This window comes from Phodopus roborovskii, unplaced genomic scaffold, assembly GCF_943737965.1.
Source record: "Phodopus roborovskii unplaced genomic scaffold, PHOROB, whole genome shotgun sequence".
Classification (NCBI taxonomy): Eukaryota; Metazoa; Chordata; class Mammalia; order Rodentia; family Cricetidae; genus Phodopus; species Phodopus roborovskii.
In genome coordinates, this window is record NW_026126588.1 from 4,390,265 (window position 1) to 4,416,422 (window position 26,158).

Consider the following 26,158-nt stretch of genomic DNA (forward strand, 5'->3'; position numbering starts at 1 on the left):
GTCCCTAAGGCTCCTCTGTTTTGCATTATTGGGCAAGTCTGGCTGGCAGAGCCCAGCTCTGCCTCAGGAATCCTGCCTGCCCTGACCTCCTCTGAATCACTTCCTTCTCTCCGGAAATTTTGTTTTTTCCTCCTGCTCTTGGAAGAGGGTGGAATTATACTACATCCTCTACATAAAGTTGGGGTGACTTTGGGTAGACTACTATTTAGGTTTTCATTTCTGTGAAACTAACAACTTAGGGGAGAAAGGTCTCTTTGGGCTCGCAGCTTCATAGGCTTCAGTCCACCGCTGTTTGGATCCATTGCTTTTAAGCCTGTGGCAAGGCGGGTCCATCATGGTAGAGTAAAGATGACCATCCATGGCTACCCTCATGGTGGGCAGGAAAGTGGGGGTGCTTGCGGGGGTCAGGGATTAAGGGACTGTTCCTGGTGCTTTATTTCCTACAGCTAGGCCCCACCCCTGGGCTTCTACCACATTCTAACAATGCCATCAAATTCCAGCCGAACTCTCAAGATTCGATCTTAACACACTGGTGCCACTAGCTGGGGGCCAAGCTTCCATCATGCAAATCTTTTGGTGGGTGCTACACACCAAAGCCCTAAGAAAAGTCAAATGGCTTTGTAAGAGTTTATTCTCCCTAAAAAGAGAGTTGTGATACGTAGAAATCCAAGAGTATCCTGGTATGGGACAAGCTCTTCCTTGGTGGCTCGAGACAGATGTGTTTATATGCCTCTCATCTCCGTGTCCTTGAGGCTTTAGTACTGTGGATGCTGCCTTCTTCTCCATCTTTCCTTGCCTACCCGAATGACATCTCTTCAGGTAGACACCAAACCTTGGCTTCCTCACTGCCTCAGACACACTTCATTTCCTATCTGTTCCTGTGATCTCCCAGATGGAACATGGCCCAGTCAGGAGGCAGGTAGGAATCCAGAGGCACCAAAGAAACCCCTTGGGCTTCGTTCTTCTGACCTAGGACAACCTGCCTATCTGTGGCTGCACGGAGGTAAACATAGCCTTTGACCTAGGGCTGGCCTATGCTTACTTGTCTCAAGTATCAAGGCTGTTATGGTAGTCTACTAGTGAGCTCTGACACTGTTACCCATGGGCAGGTCCTCCTGCCCGCTTCTTGGACAGTATGTGTGGGAGACAACAGAAACACATAGAGATGAAGGATCTTTTCACAGTGGTGGTGGGCAGCAGACGGCATTTCCCTGTGGCGTTAGAATAAGATGAATGTAGTTATTTGGGGCCAGGCTCCAGCAAACACATAGCTCCGACAACCCGCACATAGTTCCTCAGGTTGATTTTATTGGGCTGTTTCAGCACAGCCAAATATTTGTAGTATAAAGGATTCGTGGAATGTGCTGGTGGTCCGGGAGCTGGATGATGTAAACTCTGCACGTCTTTGAGATGACTTTGTGATCTGGTGACGGGCCTTTTGATCCCTCCACCTTGAAATACATTTGGATTTACCTGAGAAATAAATCAAATGTAGATGGTTCTGAATTCATTTTCCCTTCTGGAAACCCTATGTGGAGAGTGCAGGAAAGTTTTTCTTTTTCTTTTGCTTTCCTTTCCTTTCCTTTTCCCTCCCTCCCTCCCTCCCTCCCTCCCTCCCTCCCTCCCTCCCTCCCTCCCTCCCTTACTTTCTTCTTTCTTCTTCTTTTCCCCTTGGAGTGATTTGTGTTCAATTATCACAGCTTAGATTTTTTCCACACTGCACTAAAAGCCGGAACCAACTCCCTTGCCAAAACCCCCTCCCCCTCAAATAACAGGGTAACCTATGAACTGTTTGTGTCATATGCGCAGCATCAGCCTGATCAGTTTGCTTTAATTAAGCTTCAAAAGGGAGCTGGGCCTCCGTCTTATCTCCAGCTTGCTCCGTAATTCCTTCTCCATGGTCCTTGCTGTAGGTTGGAAGTGCCTCCCGTGGCCTCCTGGGAGGGCAGGAGCCTGCCTAGCCAGTGCCTTTCTCTGAACTTCCTCCAAGATACCCCTTTTCTCCCCTGCTTTCTGATTTCTCCAGGGAGTTAATTGCCAGTGACCTTTGAAAACAAAAATCCCCTGGGTGTTCCTCACTGCCACAAAGTCAGAAGGAAGAACCAAACAAGCTGGCAGGAAGCTGGGGTGGGGGTGGGGCACCTAGATGCCAGTGGCCGCGCCCCCCCCCCCCCGCAGTCCAGGGGGCCCAGTTTCCCCGACCTTTCTGAAATTCTGGAAACCACGCTGCCCAGACGAGGCCTACTCAACACAGCCCCCATGTTTCTGCATTATAACCTTCCTCCTAACCCTCACATGGAGGCTACAGCGCTCGCCCAGTAATCACCGGATGGAATTTTTTACCCCTTCGAGCACCAGCTTCTGTGGAACGTTTATAACCCTGAGGTCTTTATGTGGCCTTCGATTAATAAACACGAACCCACCTTTTGAGACTGACTGGGAAACCATTTTTTTCCCTCCTGTGTGCTGCTTCTGTGCGCAGGGTCCATGAATGGGGGCTTTCAGAACTTGGCCTTTCATGGCCAGCTATCAAAGTGTTGTTCATATCCAAATGGACCGCCTGGAGGTGCGGCCAGGGCCACCGCCGCCCAAGTGGCCTCCCACGGCGCTGCTTGGATGGCCACGCTGGCCGCAGCGCAGCAGCAGACGGTGAGGACCCAGTTCCTTCTCTGGGATGAACTGTGATCCACAGGAAGAGGAGGGTATAGACCACCATCAACCATTCTCCACCGCTCCCTACGGTAGCAAAATTGGTGTTTACTCCTCTTTGTGGTATTCTCCCATTCAGGCCCTACCGGGGGAAGGAAAAGGCAGTATTAAAGGTTTTCTGGCCTAATGGTTTTTCTCTCCTCTCTGCTCCCCTCCACTCTTCTCTCATTTCCTCTTATCTTTCCTCTCCATGTCATTGTGAAGCTGCTTCTAGAATCTTCCTCCGTATGCTTCAGCCCTCATCTCTGACAGCTTTTCTGGAACCACGGGAAGAGAAGCAGACTGTTTCAGCCTTGGGAATGCGGATGCCAGTTAGGTCCCTTAATAGGATGTACAGGGTGCATCCCAGGACTTACTTAGGACCCCAAGGTCTGAGATTGGGTCCAGGAGATTGCTGTGAGTGTAGCTAGGGAGACCAAAGGCCAGCAGCATGGGCACCGCCAGTACCTAACCTCATCACTTGGCAACACTGGGTCCGGGGAAAATCTTCTCTCTAAGGAGAGAGCTCTCCCACTTGAATAATGTGGGGCACAGAGCATCTGAGTCGATCTAATTAGGAGGGACCTTCCAGACTGCTGTCCCACCTTGTGTCAACCCGTAGATCTGGGCAACATCCTCACAGAGGGGAAATGCTGAGCAGCAGAAAGGGAAGGCTTTGAGAAATGGAGGAGAGAGGCTACTTAGCGATCTCACAGGCTTCTACCCCCATTGGAATCTCCAAGGTGGAGAGGGAGCCATTATGGGCTTGATGAACATAAACACACTTCACTTTCACACATCACAGGACCTGAGGGCTCCTCAGACAGAGTTTTTTCCTCTTCCACTCCTGATATTTATTCTTAGTTGGGATTTGGGGAAGAAAACTGCCTCCCGATGACTGTTTGGGACTATAGATGGCTGCTTGGCTGCTTGACTCTGACTCAATCCCCAGTGCTCTAGGGAATCATGGGAAATGGGAAGACAGACTTGATTCTGTCAACAATGGTGCTGTGAGATGGTGGCAGATGGAAGGGATCTTTTGAAAAGGTTGCACACTGATGATGCCTTTGGGAATCCCCTGGCCCCCCACAACACCGGCTTCACGCACCCAGCATGACTAGGGCTCCCAGGAAGCTAGAAGATGCCCTTTCTTCATTTTAAATCTAACTTTTAGGAAACACAGTTGGCCTGTGAGAATGTGTCCAGGCCAGAAGGCCCTTTGGAAGACAAGGGTGTGGTCTCAGTGCTCAGTCACAAGCCAAACTCCTGGAGGTTTAGGAGAGGAGAGTCTGTGAATGGGGGGCCTGAAAGAAGTTAGAGCAGGTCTAAGGAAGCTGGAGGAGGGATGGGGCTATAATTAAACTGGTCTCAGGCCCCGTGCCAGATGTCCAGTTTTCCAGGCCTTACAGAACTTTTGTTGGGCATGTTTTGGGTATATTGGCAGAGAATGCTCCAGAGGTGGTGATGGGAGATGTCATTCTGTAAATATGTTTCTCTTATTGGTTAATGAATAAAGCACTGTTGGCCAATAGGAAAGCAAGATAGGCGGGACTGGGAGACAAAGAGGATTAGAGGAAGTAGTAAGGAGGAGTCAGCATGGAGAGACTGGGGAGAGCGGACGCCAACCTAACTCTCCCGTAAGATGAGACCACGCGGAAATACTTAGATTAATAGAAATGGGTTAATAATTAAGACAGAGCTAGCCTGACCAACAGCATTATATCAAATACAGAGTCTCTGTGTGTTAATTGGGGCTGGCGCCATGGTGGGTCCAGGCTGGCGGAAAAACCTTACTCATAACAAGGTGGCTTTTGACCTGGGTGGTGGACCTAGGAGCTTTGGTGCCTCTTCGTTATCTCCATAGCCAACCCACACCCCAGAGTGAAGAGCCAATCAAGTCCTCCACTTGCCAAAGGGAAGTCAGAAGCTTCAGAGGAAGCAGCCAGGCCTACAAGACTCTCTTCATTAAATGCCCGACTCTGTCCTAAGCACATATCAGGAAGACAGGCTGGCCACACAGTATGGGCCAAGTGGATAATTGCCTCCCAAAATATTCTTTAAAAATTCAATTTCAGGGTCAGGGAGATGGCTCAGTAGGTAAAATATGGGCTATGCAGTCATGCAGACCCAAGTTTGAACCCCTACAATCTGTCAATAATAACAACAACAAAGAAAGCTGGATGTAACCTCAGCCTTTCCGTGTGGAGATGGGAGGCAGAGACAAGAGAGTCCCTGCAAGTTCTGGGACCTGCCACTCTAGTGTAAAGCATGGAGGAAAAAGCCCAGGGTTCCTCCCTCTGAACAAGAAGGAAGCTGAGAAATGCAAGGTTTTTCTCTCTCTCTTCCACACATGCACTGTGGCAAGCAAGCACATACATCTCCCCCCCCACACACACACACAACACTTTTCAAGTAAGGTTTTCATGAAAAATGAGAAAAAACAACAAACAAACAAAAAACAAGACGAACTATTAAGCCTAGGGCGCTGCCTTGCACGTTCATGGTGTCCTTTGTCCTGCTGAGGTTCCCAGAATTCCTGCAATAAGGAAATTCTCTAGCTTTGTTTTCGCTCAGAAGGAACGTGCCAATGTTGGGTGATTACAGACCCACATCTTTGTGGGGCTGTGTGTTTCTGCCCTACCAGCTCCCTGTTGTGTCTGTAAGTGAATACTCAAGGAGAGAATCATTATATTTGACTCAGGGTTCATTCATCACCTTGGAAGAGTATGGCCTTAGGATTAGGGGTGGGAACCCGAGGAGGCTGGTCACATTGTGTTCCCTATCTGCAAGCACAGAGAGAGAGAGAGAGAGAGAGAGAGAGAGAGAGAGAGAGGGGGGGGGGACGGATGCTGGTGGTCCAGCTCACGGCTTCCCTTTCCCCTTTTTGTTCATTCTGAGATCCTAGCCCATGGGATGATGTGCGAGACACATTCACAGTGGGGTTTCCCTTCTCCACCAAACTTCTCTGGGCATGCCCTCACAGGCAAACCTAGAAATGTGTCTTCTAGGCCATTTGGAATCCCATCAAACTGACAGAGAAGATTAACTCTCACATGTCCCCCAGGAAACCCAAGGAGACTCACCAGCTAGGAGGGGGGGATGGGCTGCTGTGGGGCGAAATGGGGTGACAGAGCCAGTGCTGTTGGGGAAGAAGAAGGAAAGGGATAAGCAGAAAGCCCTGGCAGGGGGTGCAAGAGGAAGCTGCCTGGCTTAGTCACCTCCCTTAGCTCTCAGATGCCACACTTAGCTCATGCCTTACTTATGCTTCTCATGTAGGGAAAGCGGGCAAAGGGCCTGGCTGCACTCTCCAGGAGTGTGATTGGCGGGCGGGGGGGGGGGGAAGACAGCTGCTTGACGTCTGATAAGTGCAGAGGGAACATGTGGCTTTTGTCTCCTGGTAGTTATCCTCCTTCTGTTCAGTATCTTCATGGCCTCAAGAATAGGCCGAGTAGCGGTCGGCCTGGAGTGCCATGTGTGAGCAGCAGTGTGTGTCCCCGATCTGGGATGTGTGCCTGTTAGCCTGGGGGGGGGGCGATGATGTGGCATTTGTGGGCGGGCAGCACCTGTTCAGGGTCACAGCTGCAGACAGGACAACGGACATTCTTAGCTGCTGCCTCATGGCCACCCCAAGCAGCTGCTTGGGTGCTTTCCCGTGTTCCCAGTGTGCCTTGTGTGGCATGGATGCCTTGCATGAGGAGGAGCCTTCTCCTGTGTCCTGGGCTCTGGTGTGTCCCTGGACTTCCTGCCTTAGTGTCTGTCAGGAGAAGATTTGGTTCTCTGATTTGGGCCAACAGTCCAAGGGGCAGAAGCAAATTTGGCAACTGAGAGTCCCATTCGTTGTAATTATGAAAATGGAGGCCAACTTAAAAAGCAAGAGGCACAGGTAGGAGCAGAGGCAGCAGAGCATGAGGCTGAAGGATGCCGGGAAGGGAAGGGCCTGTGCCTAGCACCCGGCAATCCACAGCAAGAGGGAAAGGCTGGCAAAGCATTCAGAAGAAGACAGGACCGTGGTAGAATGGGAGCCCAGAGGTTTGAGTTCGATTCCTGGCAGCCACATGGTGGAAAAAAAGAACTGAATCTAGTCTTCTGGCTGCATGTGTAAGCTGGGGCCCAGTCCCCTCCCCAGCCCCAGATAAATAAATAGACAAACTTATTTTTAAAACATGACATTTTTTTAAATAACAAAAGAGAAAACAGTAGACTGGTTTTTAAAAGTAAAGAAAAGCAGATTAAGAAATCACTTAAAGGCTTTCTGTAGACCCCATAGCTCACAATGTTGGTTCTAAATAACCTGACACCAGGGAAGAGCCACAGGAAGCCACAGGACAAGCAGAGCCCCCCAGGAAGCTGCTTACTACCATGTGACATGCGGTGTTCTTATGGACCTTAGAGAAATTCACAACTCTCCAATAATTAAATCCCATCTCATCCCCATGAGAAGGAGTGGTGTGTGTGTGTGTGTTTGTGTGTGTGTGTGTGTGTTTGTGTGTGTGTGTGAGTTTGTGTGTGTGGTGGTATAAGTGAATCTAACGGAGGGTTTGAAAGAAAATATTTCCAGAGCTCACAGTGAGTGTGGCCTGTTTAATCCTTGCACTACAGCCTGCTGTCCCTCTGGATGGAGTCACAGATCACAGGAGCCCTCCCCGACCAACCTGCACTTCGACAAGCAAAAGTCAATGAAAGAATTAAGAATTGCCTGGCTTGGAGAGAGAGAGAGAGAGAGAGAGAGAGAGAGAGAGAGAGAGAGAGAGAGAGAGAGAGAGGGAGAGAGAGAACATTTCTATTAGCATAACATTCATAACATTTACAATTTCAAAGAAAAATTTTATAATCCTGGTTCATTAAGATTTCAACCTTCCCCCCCCCCCCTTCTCCATTTATTCTCATTTTGCTGCTAGTAGTTGAGCACTAGAGTAATTTGGACATTCCTTTTTGGAGGTTGGTAGAACACTGACCTAGCACACAAAAAGCCCTGGGGTACTGCATAAACCAGTCTGAGACCCTAGCACTCAGAAGGTGGAGGCAGAAGGATGAGAAGTTCAAGGTCACCCTAGGGTGCATAGCAAGTTTGAGGCTAGCCTGAGCTATCAGGAAAACCAGAACATCCTTTTCTGTTTTCTAGAATGAATGAGAGGAAAATTGAAGATGCCATTTTTAAAGGTCCCTGGGCAGGGACCAGGAGAGCAGGAGAATGAGGAGAGACTCAGGAAGTGTTGGTTTTATGGGGACCTCGGAATGGCAGAATGCCCCAGAGCTCCTTGGTACCCTCAGGAGTCAGATCTTCCAGGAAGCCCAGCATGCCTGGTTTAAGTTTATTGTGGAGAGATCTGTCTGACCCCCATCCTGGCTCTGGAGGACTACAGAGGAACTGACACACAGTCTACAGTCGTCACTGTTCAGGGCTGGCATTGACATCTCAGAAGTGGAAGAGGAGAAACATGGTGACGCTTAGCAAGCTGTCACCTCAGATGGGACTTCCCTTTCCCAGTCTTGCACTCCACTGAGGACGAAGGGTTTCTCTTTAAAGCCCATGGAATCTCAATCCCTTCGGTATCTGAGGGGAGATCCCTTGGTGTCTTTCTCACGCCTTCATTTCTGCATTTGAAAGAGAGGAATGAACGTATTTGTCCTTCAGGTTATGAGGACTGAGAAACACTGCTACACATGTCAAAGGCTTTCATCTTCTTTGGTCCCAAGTGCTGGGCCAGGAGTGCTCTGATAGTGTGAAGTGACATCATGCCTGGAAAATGCTTGTGTGAATGCTCTCAGGGCCCTGGGTGAGGCCCAGCATCACAGACTGCTGTGGGTTTCATTTTAACACCCTTAACTTTCATTCCAGGACCTCCTCAAATGCGCACACATGTATGTGTTTCAATGTGTGTGCGTGTGGGTGGGTATATGTGTGTGTTAGTTTGTGTATATATGTGTTGGCATGCATGTGAGTACACATGCATTTGTATTTTCTTTTGTGGCATCCAAAGGACAGCCTCTAAGTATCATCTTCCTTTGAGATAGGATCTCTCATTGGTCTGGAGCCCACCAATTAGGCACGGCCAGTAACTAGCCGGCCTTGGGATCTTTCTGTCTTTGCTTTCCCAGCACAGGGATTCCAAGTCACCAAGCTTAGCCTTTCATAGGACTAACTAAGGGTTGAACTCAGACCATCATGCTTGTGAGGCAAGAATTCTACCCACTAAGCCATCTCTTCAGCCGCAATTTCTGGATCTTTTAGAGAATGCTTCTAACTCGATCACATCGCTTCTCCAAACTTCTGGGGGGGGCAGTTATTGACATCATGCAAACAAATTGGTCATAGCTGGTCTCAGCTGGCAAGGGCTGGCCAGCTGTGGAGGTCATCAAGCTCATACATGACGCTATAGTTAATTGATTGAACTGATGATTCGGCCTGCCTCCCTAGACCTGAAGGGGATGTGTCAGCCCTCAGTCACGTTAGACAGTGTGGATCTGAGGAAAGGCCCTTCTTTCTCTTTCGTTCTCTTATCACCCCCTTGTCTCCATTGAGCAGACAATGTAAAGAAAGATCAACAAAACCATACACATGAGCGTAAGTCCGGAAGGAGGTAAGGGAACACAGAGCTCTCTTGTGTGGATGTGGGATACACACCCCACTGGAGTCTGGGACAGTCTAGGGGCAGAAGTCAAGGAGGGTGGTGGCCTCCTGGCTTCTCACCCTTGGTTACTCAGCAGGCTTTTCCCGGTGCTCCCAGGATGCCGGACGGTGGCAGGGAGCCACGCTGACTCTTTCCACTTGTCATAAGAACTTCTCGTTGACTCACTGCCAGATCTAGAGGAAATTTCACAGAAGTCAGGAAATCCCCGGCAGAGGCCTTCCTTTCACCTTCTGCTAACCCCATGGAGAAAGCATAGGTAGGGTCAGACAACAGTCCATTTCAGAAAGGGGAGAGAAAAATCAAAGCGCGGCATGCCTGTGGTGGAGCGCTGAGTCCTAACAGGCCTGGCTGAAGTCACAGAATCGGCCTCAGCCCGGTGACCTGGGGGCAGCCAGGCCTGGTCTGTTTCTTCATCCTGAATTTGTACTTTTTTTTTTTTTTTTTTTTTTTTTGCAGAAGCCTTTCCTTGACTTCTCCGTAGGGACCAGCATCTTTCCTTTTGGGCAACACTAGATGTCCAAGGCTCCTCCTTCCAATGGAGAAGGCCAAATATAGAGTCAGGGCTGCTCATTTGAGCTGTGTATATAATTGAGCCTGGCACAGAAGGTTATCATTAGGAAGAATGGCATGGGAGCACAAGAAAGGGAGAGGCCAGACCCAGTTAGAAAGGAGGTCCTGGGGGAGAGACACAGAGGCCAGGCCCAGGGGTGTGCCCAAAGAAAGAGCTTTGGGAGGAGAAAGTACTGGTTAAAAAAAGTGACTTCCTTGGACACTTAGGGAAGCGAGGGTGGGCATTGCCATCTCTCAGGACTGTGGCATGTCTTGGGAACAGACTCTGCTCTGAAGCTGTTTGCAGCATGGGAAAAAGACACATCCAATTGGCATCCATGCACCTAGTCCCATTTTGTCTCCTGAGACCTGGAGGGCCCTGGAGCACCTAGATCTAATTCTTACCTCTGCTCTACCCATGACTTCCCAAGAATCCTTGTGTAAGACTGCTGTTCCAAGCTTTGGGGAGCAGAGACCATCATCTCCCTACATCTCGAGATGGAGTGTCCCACTGTTTGTCCAAAGTGTGGGGGGAGAGGTTGGCCAGGGCCACTGACCGAGAGTGCTTGCCTTGGCAGAGTGATGAGTGGCCACGTGTATTCACACCTGTCAACTCTGGCATCTTTGAAGGTCGTTGAAGTTTGCTGTGTGAAGGAGGGGCTTCCGGGTGGGACACTAAGCCTGTGTGGACAGGCCCAGAGCTATGCAGTCCACTCAACTGTCCTGGCCACCTCCCTCTCCTGCTCACTCATGCCAGGGCTGGCGCAGTGGGCTTCTGGTTGTTCCCTAGTGGCTTGCCAGACTGTCTGTCCTACCAACATTCCAAGTGGTGTCCTGGCTCCATGTGACCTCGGGTTCTAATATTCTTGGGCTCCTTCAGACTACACAGCTGGCTGCTCTCCGGCCTGCCTGGCCTTGTTAAAGGCAAAATGCCGTCGTTTACAGCCTGCTCTTTCCGTCAAGTTTAGCAGGCAGCCTGCTCTTTTACAAGGGAGATGGCCCCTTGGATGATCTTTTGCCTCGGTGGGCAGGGAGCCTGGGCTTCTGCAGGGTCCTTGGGCCCTAGCCTTGGAATTGTTTTTCTGCTTTTAGGATAGCTTAGCAAGTGAGGTTCAGAGGTGAGGGGTTCCATGTGAAGGAGGATTAACTGGGTTGTTTGGGAAGCTTTTCAACCCTGGAAACAGGGCTGAGGATTATAACCCATTTTGAACATTCCCTTCCTGAGCCAACGTCTGTTATGGTGTAGAAATAGCTTTCACATTCTATGCCTTTCTTCCTCCATAGGCAAAAAAAAAAAAAAAAAAAAAAAAAGTTAATGGCAAAGAACATACTGGTTGTGCAAACATCTTGTATTACCCTACCAGAAGCTATCCTGTATACCCATGTGGATTCTCTGTCCATATGACACATGGAGTTACCCTCCACACACTGAATGTACCACCTACATTAAGAGGTGGCGGAGTACTCCTATTTAACGCTTGGAGTAGAAACGCTTGGCTTAGGGCTTCAAAAACAATGCCGTAAAACAAATGCCACTCTGACTTTTATTGCATGGTGATGTATAAAAGACCATGGCTGCTAATCTGAGCAAGGGTAGAGGCCGACATTCACAGTATTGTTATGCAGGGCAGATTGCAGGAGTTTCCTTTATTTCTGAAATTCAGTCTACTCTTGGAAAAACCATTGCTTCGGTTATCAGTAGCCTAGATCCTGCTTTGGTTCTTTTTCGGAGTGTCTTTGGTGCTCACGGGAAAGCCAAGTGGTCCTTTTCAATTCTTCTTTCTGCCTCCAGCCACCAGCTGACAGCCAGAGGAGTCTTGAAGAAGCAAATGATATCTATTATGTGCCTACTTAAGCTCTCTTTGCGATTGTGAATAATGCTGCCCCAAACCCTGAACACACAGACTCCTTTTACTCAGTAGCTCTCCTTCCTTGAAGGATTCCTGAGCAGTTCTCTTTAGCTACACCTAGGCTGTGTGGCTGCCTAACTCTCTTCCTAACAGTGCCCTTTCATTCTCTCGGGGGCTGATGAGGTCCTGTCTCCTTAGCCCAAGAGAATGAAAAGCTGGGTAGCTACATAGACATTCACGTTGATGATGATTCCCCTGTGATTCTGGGGCAACATCGCCAGGAATGGAGGCCACAGATTTTCCACTTGCACAGCCTCTGAACCCTTCAGCAGTGGGGCTGAGTTGACGTAGCATGAACTCTGCTCATGGGAAGGGATGTGGATGTATCACCCTGGTCACCTCTGTGGGCTGTAGCAGAGGCTTTGCCTCAGTAGCCTCAGCTAGCCCACCCCATCTGAAGCTGCAGACAGTTTGTTAAACAACAAATTGTAATGCACACACACACATGCACACACACATGCACACACATGTACACACACATACACACTTGCACATACACACACACACACACACACACACACACACACACACACGAGCACACAGATCCATCGAATATGTTTCTTCTCTACTATCTCATCCCTCATAAGCTTTTGTCCTTCTGTCCATGGTGTAGCCTTTCTACACCAGCTACCTGCTGTGGGTCAGGGTGCAGGGTACCTCACATAGCTGTGTCTCAGGTTCCTCCATGGTGTGAGATTCATGGTTGAATTCATGCAGAGTTGGCCACAAAGATTAGTGGAGTGAATGCATGATTTTGTACTTAGGAAGAACTCAGCAGACACAGGCTCTTTCTGTGATTTGGCCCTAGTCACCTCAGAACTTTAGCCTGTCTCATGCCTGCTCCAGACCCCTGCTGTCTGTCCTTTCCTAATGAGGTGTCCAGGCCATGCTCTCCTGCTGAGCCATTCTCCTGGGAGCTGTCTGTGGAGAACTCAGGATGGAACTGAGTCAGAGGTCTGTATAGACCTGACTCATCAGGTCTTCAAACCAGAAGATTGCCCGGTGGGGCTCATGACGTTCCTGGAAAATAAAAGAAGTGAATATTATTGGGCTGAGTTCATCAGACGCATGTCCAGCCCTCCCTTTGGAGTGTCTGCTGTTCTGAAGGGAGCGGGCAGTCATCCAGCCAAGTCAGAGCCATCAAAGGCTGAGCCCCAGATGCAGCCCTGAGAGTCTCTGTGTCTCTAGACACCTCCTGCCCTTCCCACAGACCCACTCTCCTGCAGGCCCCAGGCTAGAGAGTTTCCCACCCTCCAGGCCCCTGGGAAAATGTTTCCAAGGGCTGCCTCTGCTGAGGTGTGTCAGAACTGAGCCTTGCTGGAGGCCTGGGTGTGGCTGGGAAAAGGCCACCCAGACTCCAGAGAACAAGAAAGGAAAGTTCCCAGTCTGGATCCTTGAGCTGAGGCCATTTCTCTGGTCCTTCTCCCATCTCCTCCCCTCTCCTGCCCTCCGGTCTCCTCTCCTCCCCTCCCGTCCCTTCCCCTTTCCCAGCCCAATCTAATCTGTCCTCCCCATAACCCAGCTGGCTCTCTAGAGCATTTTTACCTCTCTCTTTTGGGTTCCCCAACAACAGAGCAGGCAGGAGTTGTTATTTACGGGATTTTGGGTGATCATACAGCTTCCCCACAGACACATGGATGGAGTCTGTCCTTGTCATGTAACTTCCAACCAGTGTAGTCCCACAGGCTACAACAGTGTAGTTCCATGGCCTAGCACTTGTTGAGTTCACAAGATGTCTTGGGCTGCTTTTTGTTGCTGGGATGAACCCTAGGACCAGGAGCAATGTGGGCAGGAAAGGGGTTATGTCATCTTTGAGCTCACAGTCTATCCTGGAAGTTAGGGTGGAAACCCAAGGAAGGAAGCAGGAGGCAGGAGCTGATGCAGAGACCATGGAAGACTGCTGCTCACTGGCTTGCTCCTCATGGCTGGCTTTTAATGGCTTGGCACAAACAGCCAAGGAGACTCATCTCAGCCATATCTTGCAAGGAGCCAAAGCCACTCTGATGATGGAGGTTGTTTTGCATTCTACAGTTCAGGATCAGACCAACTCAATCCCAATTTGCTCTTCAACAGGGGAATGCCATGGGTGTTCAAGTTTGAAACCACTTCTCTAGAACATTCTGTATGGTGTATTTCTCTTTGATTTTCACAGAGGTCTCTTGTCTGTTCCAAGTGCTGGAAACACAAAGCTAGTATCTTTCCCAAGAAAGTGGGTGTAAACAGTGTGCAAAGCTTCTCTTTTATCATTTGCAAGTCAATAGGAATCATGTTCTGGACACACATGTGGATGTTGCTTTGTACATGACCATCCCTGAGGGAAATTGGGGTCGGGGGAGGAAGAGAAGGGGTTGAGGAGAGGCTCTTCATGACCAAAGCTAAAAGTTCCCAGGACACTTTTCTGAAGAGACCCTTCTCAGGCATGTTGGTGACTTTGCTCAAAGATTGTCAACTGAGGAATGAGTTAACCAATGGTTCTGGTCAGATCTGGTTCCCAACTACACACACTTCATAGACAAGCATCTGGGGCCCATGGACAACGTGAGCACCGTGTTAATGCTGAAGTCAGGACAGATGTGGGATACTGCCTTTACCATATGTCTAAAGGCCGAGGGCCAGCCAACTGTCAGACAGACCAATCTACTGCAGAGAATGGGGAGCTGACTTCCCAGTATGTGGCAATGCACGCTTGCTTGGTCACTCTGATTAGATATCCTTCTCGGGCGACCACAGAGGGATTCCAGCACATTCTACAATTGCAAAACTTGGTATCACCAAAGGATGGGGCTGAAGAGACAGAAGGCATAGAACCAAGATCAAATACTTGCAGGAATTTGAGGAGGGGACTCAGACACTTAACTTCAGTGACACTCAGGACCTATTGGAGAATGATCGTGGAGTGTGCACTCACAAATAGCTAATGTGCTTACTGAGGTAGCTGAGGTAGGTTACCTGCCTGGATGTGGGTCCTTTGATGATGGAAGGTTGGTAACCTTGTTATTATCATGCCTATTCCTAAAGAGCTATAGTCCATTTCCTACCTGAAGGTTCAAGGGCTCAAGAGAGACAGTGTGTGCATCCCTGTGACATACATGCCTTCCATGAGCTGAAGACTGGACAGCTTATAAGTCCCGAAGGGTCATTTGACATTGTATTGATGGAGAAATGAGGCAGTGTCTCCAAGGAGGAGGGACAGGACTTCCCTCCTCTGTCCCAGCAAGAATCAGAACGAACTGTCTTAATGTTGCCTTGAGTCCCCAGTGTTGCTGGCAAGTGCATGCGTGCATGAGCATGTGCTCATCTGTTTAACACAGCCATGCTTCTGAGATCTTGGGCTGGGCTCCCACACTGCCTACTTCCTTCTTGGGACACCTGCTGCTGCACAGGCCAGTCCTCCTTGCTGGATACCCCTCTGAGTGGTATGAGCTACAGTTCCACTTCTTTGCTCATTTTCTCAGCACCTAATGTGCAACTGGACGCAGAGATAGCACAAATGCCCGAGTGACCTTTGCCCTCTTCTTGTTGACAGATTCAGAGCCCAGTACCTTGGATTCACAGTCTTCCACCACCCTGTTCCTGTCCTCAGAGGAGCCGGGCCCTTCTACGGCAGCTCTGCCATCTCCATCCTCCTCCTGTGAGCCCCGAGCCTTCTCCCCGAGCTCCACCATGTTACCCTCTCTCCTGCCACCTCTGTCCACTGCCTCTACAGCCCCAGGCCCCTGCATCCCTCGGCGCACTGGGCTCTACACCATTGTCACCTCCTCCCCAGAGGCTGCACCCCACCTTGTTGACTGGCTGCCCAGCTGCCCCTCCACCACCTCACCTGGTGTCCAAGGCAAGGATCATGAGCGGCCACAGCCCGTGTTGGCCCCAGCTCCAGCTTTGGAGAGAGGCCACGTTCTACACCCAGGCTCTGCCAGGGATGATCATGCCGAGGATCCAAGAGCCTCCCCACCTCCCTGTTCCACTGCAGCCACTGCTGCCACCCTGGAGGCCAATGTTGGGGACATCTTGGTGGAGCTTCGGACAATGAATGGCCATCTGGATATCATAGCAAAGGCTCTCACTAAATTGGCCTCTTCTCTGGTGCCTCCACCCCAGCCTGTGCCTGAAGCACCAGATACCAATTAAGGGAGTCTTGCATCTTCCAAAACAAAGGGATGCTGCGGGTACCACTCATCCCTGCTTCTCTGACCCTATCTGTGATGGAGACAAGCAAACTCAGTGGAAGAGGCAGTTACAGAGATAGGTTTGCTTACAGATTGGATGCCCTTGGCCTGCCATTCAAAAGATGGCCCATCTCACACTGGTTCCAGGAGCTCTGGCACGCTGTAGCCTCTCTGTGTTTCCCTCCACCTTCAAACGCCCTTCTCTTATTTTAAGTTCCTGGTAAAAACACTCCCAGAAGATTGTGGCAGGTCCTGGATCAAGGTGATTACGGAAGCAACGTTGCCCTCCCCAGGCCTTTGAGCCATCATCAAAAACACCCTCCAGGACACCTCCAGCCTTCCTTTCTTGAGATGCTAATGATATGTCCACCTCCAGTGGATTTCACACACCTCTTTTTAAAAAGTATCTTTAGAAAAAAACAAATCAATTTTCTTCATTTTTACCGATGTTTCAAAAAGTTTGCGACATAGAGAAGGGAAAAAATCAAGGACATGGTACAGGAATTGTGGGAGGTATTTAAGTCTTTCTTAATAACGAGAAAGCATCTTGTGTTACAAATAAAATATGCACCTGTAGTGTGAGTGCTGGCTGCTGGATTCCCCTCTTCTCTGCTTTCTTCTTTCAGGTCGTCATGGCTACGCACCCTCCCTTACTCCTGGAGTCTTCAACTGTTTCCAGTACTTAGGATGAAGAAGCAACTGATGCTCTTCAAGAGTCTTAAAACTCTCAGCCCTCCCTAAATCTAACTCCCTAAATCTAAAAAATTCATCTTTCCCCTCTGAACCCGAGTAGAAACCTAGTGACAGGCAGTAGCTAGTGAGGGGGATGCTCTCTCCCCTAGACGTCTGCCACTTTACTTTCCCTACTGGGGACAACTCAAACTGTTTCCAGATGTTGCCATTGTTCTCTGGCAGAAGGTCATAAATTCAGAAAAACCCAGGTCCTCCTGAGGTCTCTCTTCCCCTAGTGGGGGCGGGAATCTTCCCCACCTTCCTTTTTGAATTGGAACACACAGATACTTCCAGGTCATTTGTCAGAAGCTGACATCATCAATAGGTCATTCAGTGGGAGCCAATCCTTTCCCCAGACCAAGGGTCTCCAGCCACATCACACTGTCCCCGAGCATTTTCAGGGTTTACAATTGGTGCACAACTAACAGACAGCAGGGACTGTTCAGTTGCCTCAGTCCCTAGTACCCTCGGACCCTGGTGGGCAGGACCTGTTTGGAAACCGGACAAAAACTCAGATCCAAATGCACAGCTCTGGGGTGATACCTCCAATCAGCTTCAAGGAGGACAGCTACAATTTATCCAAGAAACACTTTGAGTTGCAAGTGAATTATGAGGGGTTGTCTATTTTGGGATTCCAGCCAGTTTGAGTTGTCACTGTTTTCCTAAGAGCTTGAACTTGAGTCTGTCTGTATTCAACAGCTGTCTAGAATCGAACATCTAGCTAAATGCTTCTGATGGTTATTTGAAGGATTACTCTCTCACCCACTGTGTGTGTGTGTGTGTGTGTGTGTGTGTGAGTGATGTGTGATGTGTGTGTCTGTGTTTGTAGTATATGTGTCTGTGTGTATTGTGTGCGTGTGTGTGTGTGTATGTGTGTGTGTTATATGTAAGGTCTAACCATCTACTTTTAAAGAGCTTTTAGTGAAGTTCCTTCCACTTCAACACATTTACTGAGTACCCAGGGATACAAAGATTAATAAGGTCCCATCCACCAGAGATTCCCAAGCCAGTAACTCACACTGAGGGATCATCATATTTCTGTGGGGATAGTAGTCCTCATATGGTGGCTAGGCTTCTTGTGGGTTGATTTTGGGTAAATTATTTTAGACCCCTGTGCCTTAAACTCTTTGTTTGTGTGGGACTAACCCCTGCTCTGCTGAATCAGACTGGAAGGTAAAGGGGTTTGGCAATCCAGAAGTGCTACCCAGACACCTGTTTATAGCTCATTGTTCTCCTGCCCTCCAGCTGTATCAAGAGGAGGCCATCTTAGAGAAGAGAGCCCCAAACTCAAGTCATGGCTGCCTCTATCTCTGAGGGACTCAGCTTCTTCCCTTTATTGTCATTTTATATTTAATTCTTAAGTCATGATCTCATCTAGCCTAGGCTTTCCTTGAACTCAACATGTAGCTGAGGTTGACCTTGACCTTCTTATCTTCTTGCTTCCGTCTTGCACACATTGGTTTTATAGGCCTGTGTCACCATGTCGACTCTATGTAACACAGGGATCAAACCCAGGAACTCCTGAATGCTAGTTAAGCACCACACCAAATGAACTACACCTCCATGCATTGTGCATTTCACTTTACTTCACTTTGTTTCTCAGCCTGTGTTCCCAAAGGGCTATCTTTCTGTGTGTCTGTGTTTCAGATGAAGAACAGCATTCAACAGCATTGATGGGAGCACCCCTGTGTCTGTGAGCATTCAACAGCATTGATGGGAGCACCGGTGTGTCTGTGAGCATTCAACAGCATTGATGGGAGCACCAGTATTTCCTCTTTTGTTCTTTGGAACATTTTCTGATTCCAGCTTTAACTGTCTTCCTTTGCACTAGGTTAAAAGCAGCAGAAAACAAAATGTCTCAAGAACAAAGAGACGTTAGCATTTAATCCTAGCTACAGACATATAGATAGATTTTTCTTTGGGCTGCCAGCTCATAAAAAACAACACAGAGACTTACTGCTAATTATGAAAGCTCAGCTGATAGCGTAGGCTTGTTTCTAGCTAGTTCTTATAACTTCAATTAGCCCATATCTTTTAATCTACATTCTTTTACATGGCTTGGTTACCGTCTTTGTAAAGCCCACGCTACTTGCTCTTCATCCTGGTATCTTCTCATGACTCTGTCCTTCTTATTCCCAACATCTTCTATGTCTGGAAATCCTGCCTAGATATTGATTGTTCGGCTCTGTATTAAACCAAAATGAGTGACAGATTTCCACAGTGTGAAAAAAAGATTATTTCACAACATTTCCCCCTTTTGGCCTAAATAAAAAGGAAATGTTATTACTCTAACATAGTAAAACTATATATAATAAAAACAATTATTGTGTAAGAATTATATTTACAATGTCTAGCCCATAAATAACAAAAATACTTTGTTATTTATCCTATCTTGTTGAACTCAATATTATATACCTAATTTACCTTCTATCATAACTAAAAAAAACAAAACAAAAAAAAAAAAAAAACAAAAAACTACAGAAACAGCTGGCTGCCTGGACAGTCCTCTGTAACACTGGGACATCCATTTTCAGACCAGAAGCCTAGAATATCTGACAGACTTTTCTATCAAGAAGGAATTTTTGAAGGATTATCCTACCCTATCTTGCCAAAATTTAGTAGTCTCTTTTCTTTGTGTCCTGCTGGTCTAGTTTGGAGAACATACTCTCAGCATTTGAGAACATTTTCTTGCCCAAATGTATAGCTTTTGCCATAAAGAAAGCAAACTCTATATGGTTTTTTTCAATACTCACCACTTTTTGTGAAGTAAATTTGTGCTGCTAGGAGCAGACTTAACTCATTGTCATGAAACGCCTTATGCTATTAAAGCATTTAAACACCATATTCTGTAGGTCTTTGAACTGTTTGAAGATCATCTACATATCTAAAATATATCTCTGTATGATCTTGAAAAACATATCTAACATGGATATAAGTTTCATAGCTACAGATGAGTAAATATTAACCTGTATTTATTATTCTAAATAGCTTTCAAAGACTAAAACTTTCCATAACCCCTTTTTTAAAAATGAACTTCATAGGTACAACACCTTAAACAAGAATATATATATATATATATATATATATATATATATATATATATCCTTAAATTGTATAAATATACAAAAATCCACACCAGTGTAGGAATATTTGAGGCTAGTGGTTGTTCAAAAGTAGACTCAACAATCACTTTTATCTCATCATTTCTATACTATATCTCCCCTTTTTTCTTTCAGAAAGAGATCCTTGACTCCAAGTTCTTTGTTGAGCCTTTTTCTTGCCATGACCAATGACAACTTGTAAACAACCTCCCTAAATGTTGACATACATCTATAACTCATTAAATGACAAAAAATCCACCCACCCCACCTCTTGGGAATGTGGTTTTCATGTTTCCTAGACTGTTTCCTGATGTCTGGGGGGCACTAGAATCTTTAGGAGACCCTGGCAAAATTAGAATAATGGTCAAGTCCCAGAAGAGATAGCTGTGTTATTTGTTTTCTAGTCTCTAGGCAATGGGAAGGTGTAAGGCTTATCTGAAATTCTGGTTGAGTAGTCTGCAAGGCTGGACCGTCTGGGCCACCCATTTTCAGTCAACAGCCTTGAAGCTGATCTGGATGCAGAACTCTGAGGAGACTGCACAGAGGCACTCTGAGATGCTAGACCATCTGGGCCACCCATTTTCATTAGTGTCAGGTCCCTTGCTCTGAAAACACATAAACTTTCAAAGGCAACTTACATACCTGTATTAACACAAGTATGGAATGCATGGTGTGCACAAGTCAGTTAAAGCAGAGTTTTTGTTTTATGTTTGAACAGGTAAAAGGCATCTGTCAACTTTACAAGTCCATTTGGTCTGCATAACCAACTGTAATATAAATCTCTGTCTATCCATATAAAAGGATAACATGTAATAATAAGTCATGAGAACTCTGTAGCCAACAAGATTTATCATGTCTCATCTCTTCAGAGCTATTCAAGAGGTCAGCTTACACATCACCTGTCTTATAGTTTTTTTTTCTTGTTTGTTTTTTTAATTCTTCCCCCATGTCTATAGCCAAGATACTCAGGAGGTCTTCCCTGATCAAATCTAATCTCTGTTAATCTTGAAGGAATCCACAGATTTTGCTTCCTGTGGAAACAAAGGCATAAACTCTTCCCCAATGCAACACATTGTCTGACGTCTATTTTGAAGTTAAGACATTTAAAAAATATATAGGTTGGTTTGGTTTAATTTAGCAGTTTCTATAATCCAATGTCTCTTAGCAGCTATTGTTTGTTCATCAGCAATCAAGAAATTAAAAAAATGACACAATTGCAAACATGATCCAGACTTACTGTGTATTTCCCATCTCTTCATGACTCTTTTTAAAACAATTACTTTACTCTTTCTTTAAAGATTTTACTCCATTATTTTTAACTATTTATTTATTTATATTTATTTTTATGACTGTCTATATCCCTTTTCTTTTTTCTTTTTTTTTTCCCCCTTAAGCCTGTGCACACTCTTAAACGCACTATAACCTGCTTAGAGTTTTTTTTTGTTTGTTTGTTTGTTTTGTTTTGTTTTTTTCTTTTTCTTTCCAATCTGGATTTGCTTTACTGCACATCTGTAACCTTTTCTGTCTGCATGAGCAAAACTTAAACCACTCTGCAGCTTAGTTCATGGCATCCTGGGAGCTAGCTCTACTCCCTGGGTTCCCTGACAGCCTAGCTTCATGACAGAGATACCAGTAAGGGCCATATTACAGCCCTAGCTCTGGGAAGTTTCTGGGTCCATGCTGCTATAGGTGTTTCCACCTAGTCTCATGCCACTGAGGAGTGTGCAGCCTGCGGCTCGCTCATAAGCCCCATTCAAGTGCTGGGTAGCAGGGACTCCTAAAAGAACTGCACCTCTGTTTGCTACTAGCACTGCGCCTACCCGAGAGAATATGGTCACCAGGAAAGTGCATTTCAGTCCATGTTCTGAACTTTTTTTTTTTTTAAGCTGTTTTAGGTCTCATGTGGATCTTTGTGCTGGGACATTATGTGCCATTTACAGACAGATTTTTCTTTGGGTTGCCAGCTCACAAAAACAACACAGAGTTTTATTATTAATTACGAAAGCACAGCCGATAGCTTTGGCTTGTTTCTAGCTAGCTCTTATAACTTAAATGAACCCTTATCTTTAATCTGCATTCTTAGGTAGCTCAGCTACCTTTACTTTGTAAAGCTTACGCTGCTTGCTCTGCGTTGTAGTTGGATACTTTCTTCTGTCTTGCCTGGTCCAGCTGGATGAGTTTCTCTCCTGCCCGTCAGTCCCTGCAACTGCTTATGAAATGATCCATCAGAGGCTAATATGAAATATAATTGTCTGGCCAATGGCTCAGGTACATTACTGACTAGCTCTTTCAATTAAATTAACCCATTTCTATTATTCTATATTTTACTACTAGGCTAGTGGCTTGCTACCTCACATTTTGCTTTCCTCCCGACTCTGTCTTCTTCCCCTCTGTATCTTTGTTTGGGTTTCCCACCTAGCCAAATAAGCTTTATTTATCAACTGATAAATGCAACATATACTCGCAGCATACAGAAGGACATCCCATATCACTTCCTCCCTGATGTCTCCTCACAACTCTGCCCTTCTTCCTCCCAGCATCCTCTGTGCTTGGAAATCCTGTTCAGCTCTTTATTAAATCAAAATGAGTGACAAAATGAGTGTCCCAAAAGATTATTTCACAGCACAGACACAAGGACTGAGACCTGTGGTCAGATCGGCCGTTAGATCGTGTGGCAATGACAGACGACTAATCACCCTCAGTACTGCAGCACTGGCTTTGCAAGTGGCGCATCTGTCGTAAAAGCCTAGGTACAATCCCCCTACTTGTGGGTGTACTACACTGCTACTCTCTAAACTATAAACATAATTCTAGAAGAAAAAAGCCAAACCATCGAACCCTTTCATTTTAAACAGATGTTTTATAGGCAGAAAATTTGATGAACTGAATTTTATTAGGGTTTCTGTTGCGGGTTGCCCTGCTCAGACACCCCTTGGGGGAGGGGGGAGAGAAGATGCGCACCAAAGACTCAGGCAAGTGAGCAGCGGAGCGTGCTGCAGACTCGCTTATTAAGGAAGTTAGACTGGCCTTTATTCCTGCTGCGTTGTTCCTTTCTCATTGGTATCTCTGGTCAGCAGTCTCGGGGTGTAGAGGCAGGCTTGGCTCATGGAGGAAGTGCCTGCAACACATGCTTATGTGGGCTGGCCTCGCCACCTGGACAGGACAAATGCAGCTTGGGTAGGCTGGAGGCAGTTTCTCCTACAGGCTTCCATCTTTAACATTTAGTGAGAGAGAGAGGTGTATGTGAAACTGTGTGTGTGTGTGTGTGTGTGTGTGTGTGTGTGTGTGTGTATGTGTGTGAGAGAGAGAGAGAGTACACATGTCTCTGAGCATGGGGTGGAGGAACAAACTGTGTGGAAATCAGAAAACAGTTTTCAGGAAAAGGTTGCCTCTTCCCATCATGTGAGTCGTGGTGGTCAAAATCAGGTCATCAAGCTTGGCAGCAAATATCTCCACTTCTTAAGCCACCCTCTCCTCTCCCCAGCTGTCTTGGTCTGCTCTATACCTGAGCCTTCCTGATGGGCCCTTAGGAGTAGGCTGAACTGTGTGGATTTCCACCCTGGCAGACAGGAAGCTAGCTTGATTTAAAAGCAACTGCCTTGGTCCCTTTGTACTTGTTATAATTAAACACCAGAGCCTGGGAAACTCAAAGCAACTCAACTGAACTCCTCCACGTTTCTGGGGGTCAGGAAGGTCAAAGTCGGGGAGCTGACAGTTTGGGTGTCTGGCGGGAGTCTAGTCTTCACTTCCGATGTGATGCTGTCTTAGTATGGCGTCACACACATATATTCCAAGCACTGGGGAGGTGGAGGCAGAGGGTGAGGAATTAGGGGTCATCCTTGGCTATACACAGAGTCAAGGCTAACTTTCCATGCACAGACCCTGTCAGCAACAGACAGATGAGAAATGCTGCTTCTTTGCTCTGTCCTTATGAAGCAGAAGGGCAAAGGGGCAGGAAAGAACTTGGCAGGTTTCCCCCATCCGCCTTTGAAGAACACCAATCCATCAGTGAGAAGAATCCTAGATGGTTGTGAAGGCACACACCTTTAATCCCATCACTTGGGGAGACAGGCAAGTGGATCTCTGTGAGTTCCAGACCTGAGGTCTTATTTCCCCTAAGTCTCCGGGTTTTACTACTACCCCATTGGGATTTTAAAAACGTTTAAAATTGTACAGTTTTGAGAATCATATCATGTTGTCCTCAAAGCAAAATGCCCTGCCCTCTGACACAGACTCATTTAGTGCTTACAATAGTTTTGTAAGCAAAGTGAGGAGCAAGAACTGTACCCCCATTTCACCATGCCACAAAGAGGCCATGTGACCTGTCTGAGGTGGTCCCTAACAGAGCCTGGATCTGGTCCGTGCCCCGGTTCCTGGCTGTGACTCTTGTGTTATTGGGGTGGCCTTTGCCCAGTGGCTTTCCTCCTGGGTGGCAGCAAATAGGCTCCCTGGAGCTAAGAGGTCTCTGAGAAATGAGAAGATGCCAGGATGTAAACAGGAAACAGGAAAACGAGGCATCTAACTATCCCCTCACTTTGCATCCCTTTCTGGCTACAGTGTCTATGATGTCACACATCCTGTGGTTGGGGAAGGAGGGAAGGAAGTGTTGGAGGACAGGATTTGCCAAGTGTGTGGCTCAAAGTACCCATTTCCCATTGGGTCCTCTGAGGTGAGTGTTCTTCACCACACTACATGCCCCAAAACATCTCCTGCCGCTATTGTATTTCATTTTCCTCCTCCCTCACCACCCTGGGACACCTGATTCAGACAACCAACCCTGCCCAGTAGCTCAGAAAATATCAAGCTCTCTACTTGTCTCTGTGGTGACCACATACAAATGCTGAGGCCCAGGTATGTTATTACTGGATTATCAGGAAGCCCCATGCAAGCAAGGACTCCACTAACCCTCTGCTCAGGTGTACTGACTCTGTCCTTTACATCTGAGGAGAGTGTTGGCTAGGGAGCCGGGAAGCCAGAGAGGGCTGTGTTGACTCTACTGAGGCCATTCCTGGCTGTCGTGGATTGAAAAGTTCTTGGGTTACTGCTATCCCAGGAGCTACATGGTGAGCTATGCCGGAGAGAGGCCGGAGAGAGTCTCAAAGGGACAATGTAGTTGCCAGGCACTTCCCCTCTGACAGCACACACACACACACACACACACACACACACACACACGCACGCACGCACGCACGCACGCACGCACGCACGCACGCACGACCATATAGTGAATGTCCAGGCCTGGGGATATGGCTGAGACAGTGAAGCCTTCACCTTGCAAGCACAAGGTCCTGAGTCTGGTCCCTAGATTCCACACATAAAAGAGCCAGGTGTGGCTGTGTAAGTTCATAATACCAGCCCTGGGAAGGCCCAGACAGTGGACTCTTGAGGCCAGCCTAATCTACTTGGTGAGTTCCAGGCCAGTGAGAGACCCTGTCTCAAAATCAAAAACAACACTTGCCCCCCAAAACAAAACAAAACAAAACAAAAAACCCAATTCCAGCCCCTAAAACAAACCCGAGGTAAATAGTGCCTGAGGATTGACAACATAGGCTATCCTCTAACTTCTGCCCACAAGTGCATGTGCATACCCCCCAGACACAGTAAACATGCCTGCACATACATGCACACATGCATACAAGCATATAAATAAATAAATAAATAAGCAAGCAAACAAGAAAAGCCTCTGTGTGGCCACCAGGAGTGTCTTACGAGACTCTTAGATTCAGCATTTTCCTCCTAAACTTACAAGGTACTACTATGCTTGCATTCTCTTAGGAGGATGCTCACTTTGGGGCCTCAGTGGGCACTGCATGCTGTCTACACCATCCATACATTGTCCAACACCATCCAGACACAGAGGTGGTACTCAGTAGATGTTGATGGAGAAAGTGGCGCCAAGGCCCATCCTGGCAAAGGCAAGGCCCACCCCTTGCTCCCTGAAGGGCAGATGGAGCATGGACAGAGATGAAGACTTGTCCAGTGGCCAGTCTTAATCCTGGCCCAGGAGGGAAGGTCATGACGACCTGTCTCCACTGCAGCTTCCAGACCTCGCCTTTGCTTGTTTTCTGGGAGCCTCTGTGTCTGCCCACAATGGCATGGCTCCTTCTGCCACCAGAATTCTTGGCGCAATGTGAGGGCTGCATAGCTTGTCTCTGTGGTGAGTACGGCAATGATGACTGCCACCTTTGGCCCATGCTCATTCCCCTTGAGTGTCCCTGAGGTGGGTTTTACCAACCACTCCACTCCTCAAGGAGGAGTTTTTTGTTGTGGGGTGCTCACCTCAAACTTGGCTGGACTTTGAGCTACAGTGAAGATTCTAACAGATTTTCTTCTAGTATTTTTTTTTCTGATGTTTTACTCTGTTTCCAATAGGGGACTAA

The 26,158-nt window shown here is 47.4% G+C and overlaps 1 protein-coding gene across 3 annotated transcripts in view; it reads left to right on the plus strand.

Annotated features, from left to right (window-relative positions):
* The window catches only part of Runx2 (RUNX family transcription factor 2), a 306,421-nt gene extending 290,425 nt beyond the window's left edge, over window positions 1–15,996 (plus strand). For all 3 annotated transcript variants that reach the window (XM_051204222.1, XM_051204227.1, XM_051204223.1), the window contains one exon: window positions 15,306–15,996. In XM_051204222.1, the coding sequence (XP_051060179.1) occupies window positions 15,306–15,907 (602 nt within the window). In that variant the 3' untranslated portion in view covers window positions 15,908–15,996. The remainder of the gene's footprint in view (window positions 1–15,305) is intronic.
* The last annotated feature ends 10,162 nt before the right edge of the window (window positions 15,997–26,158 follow it).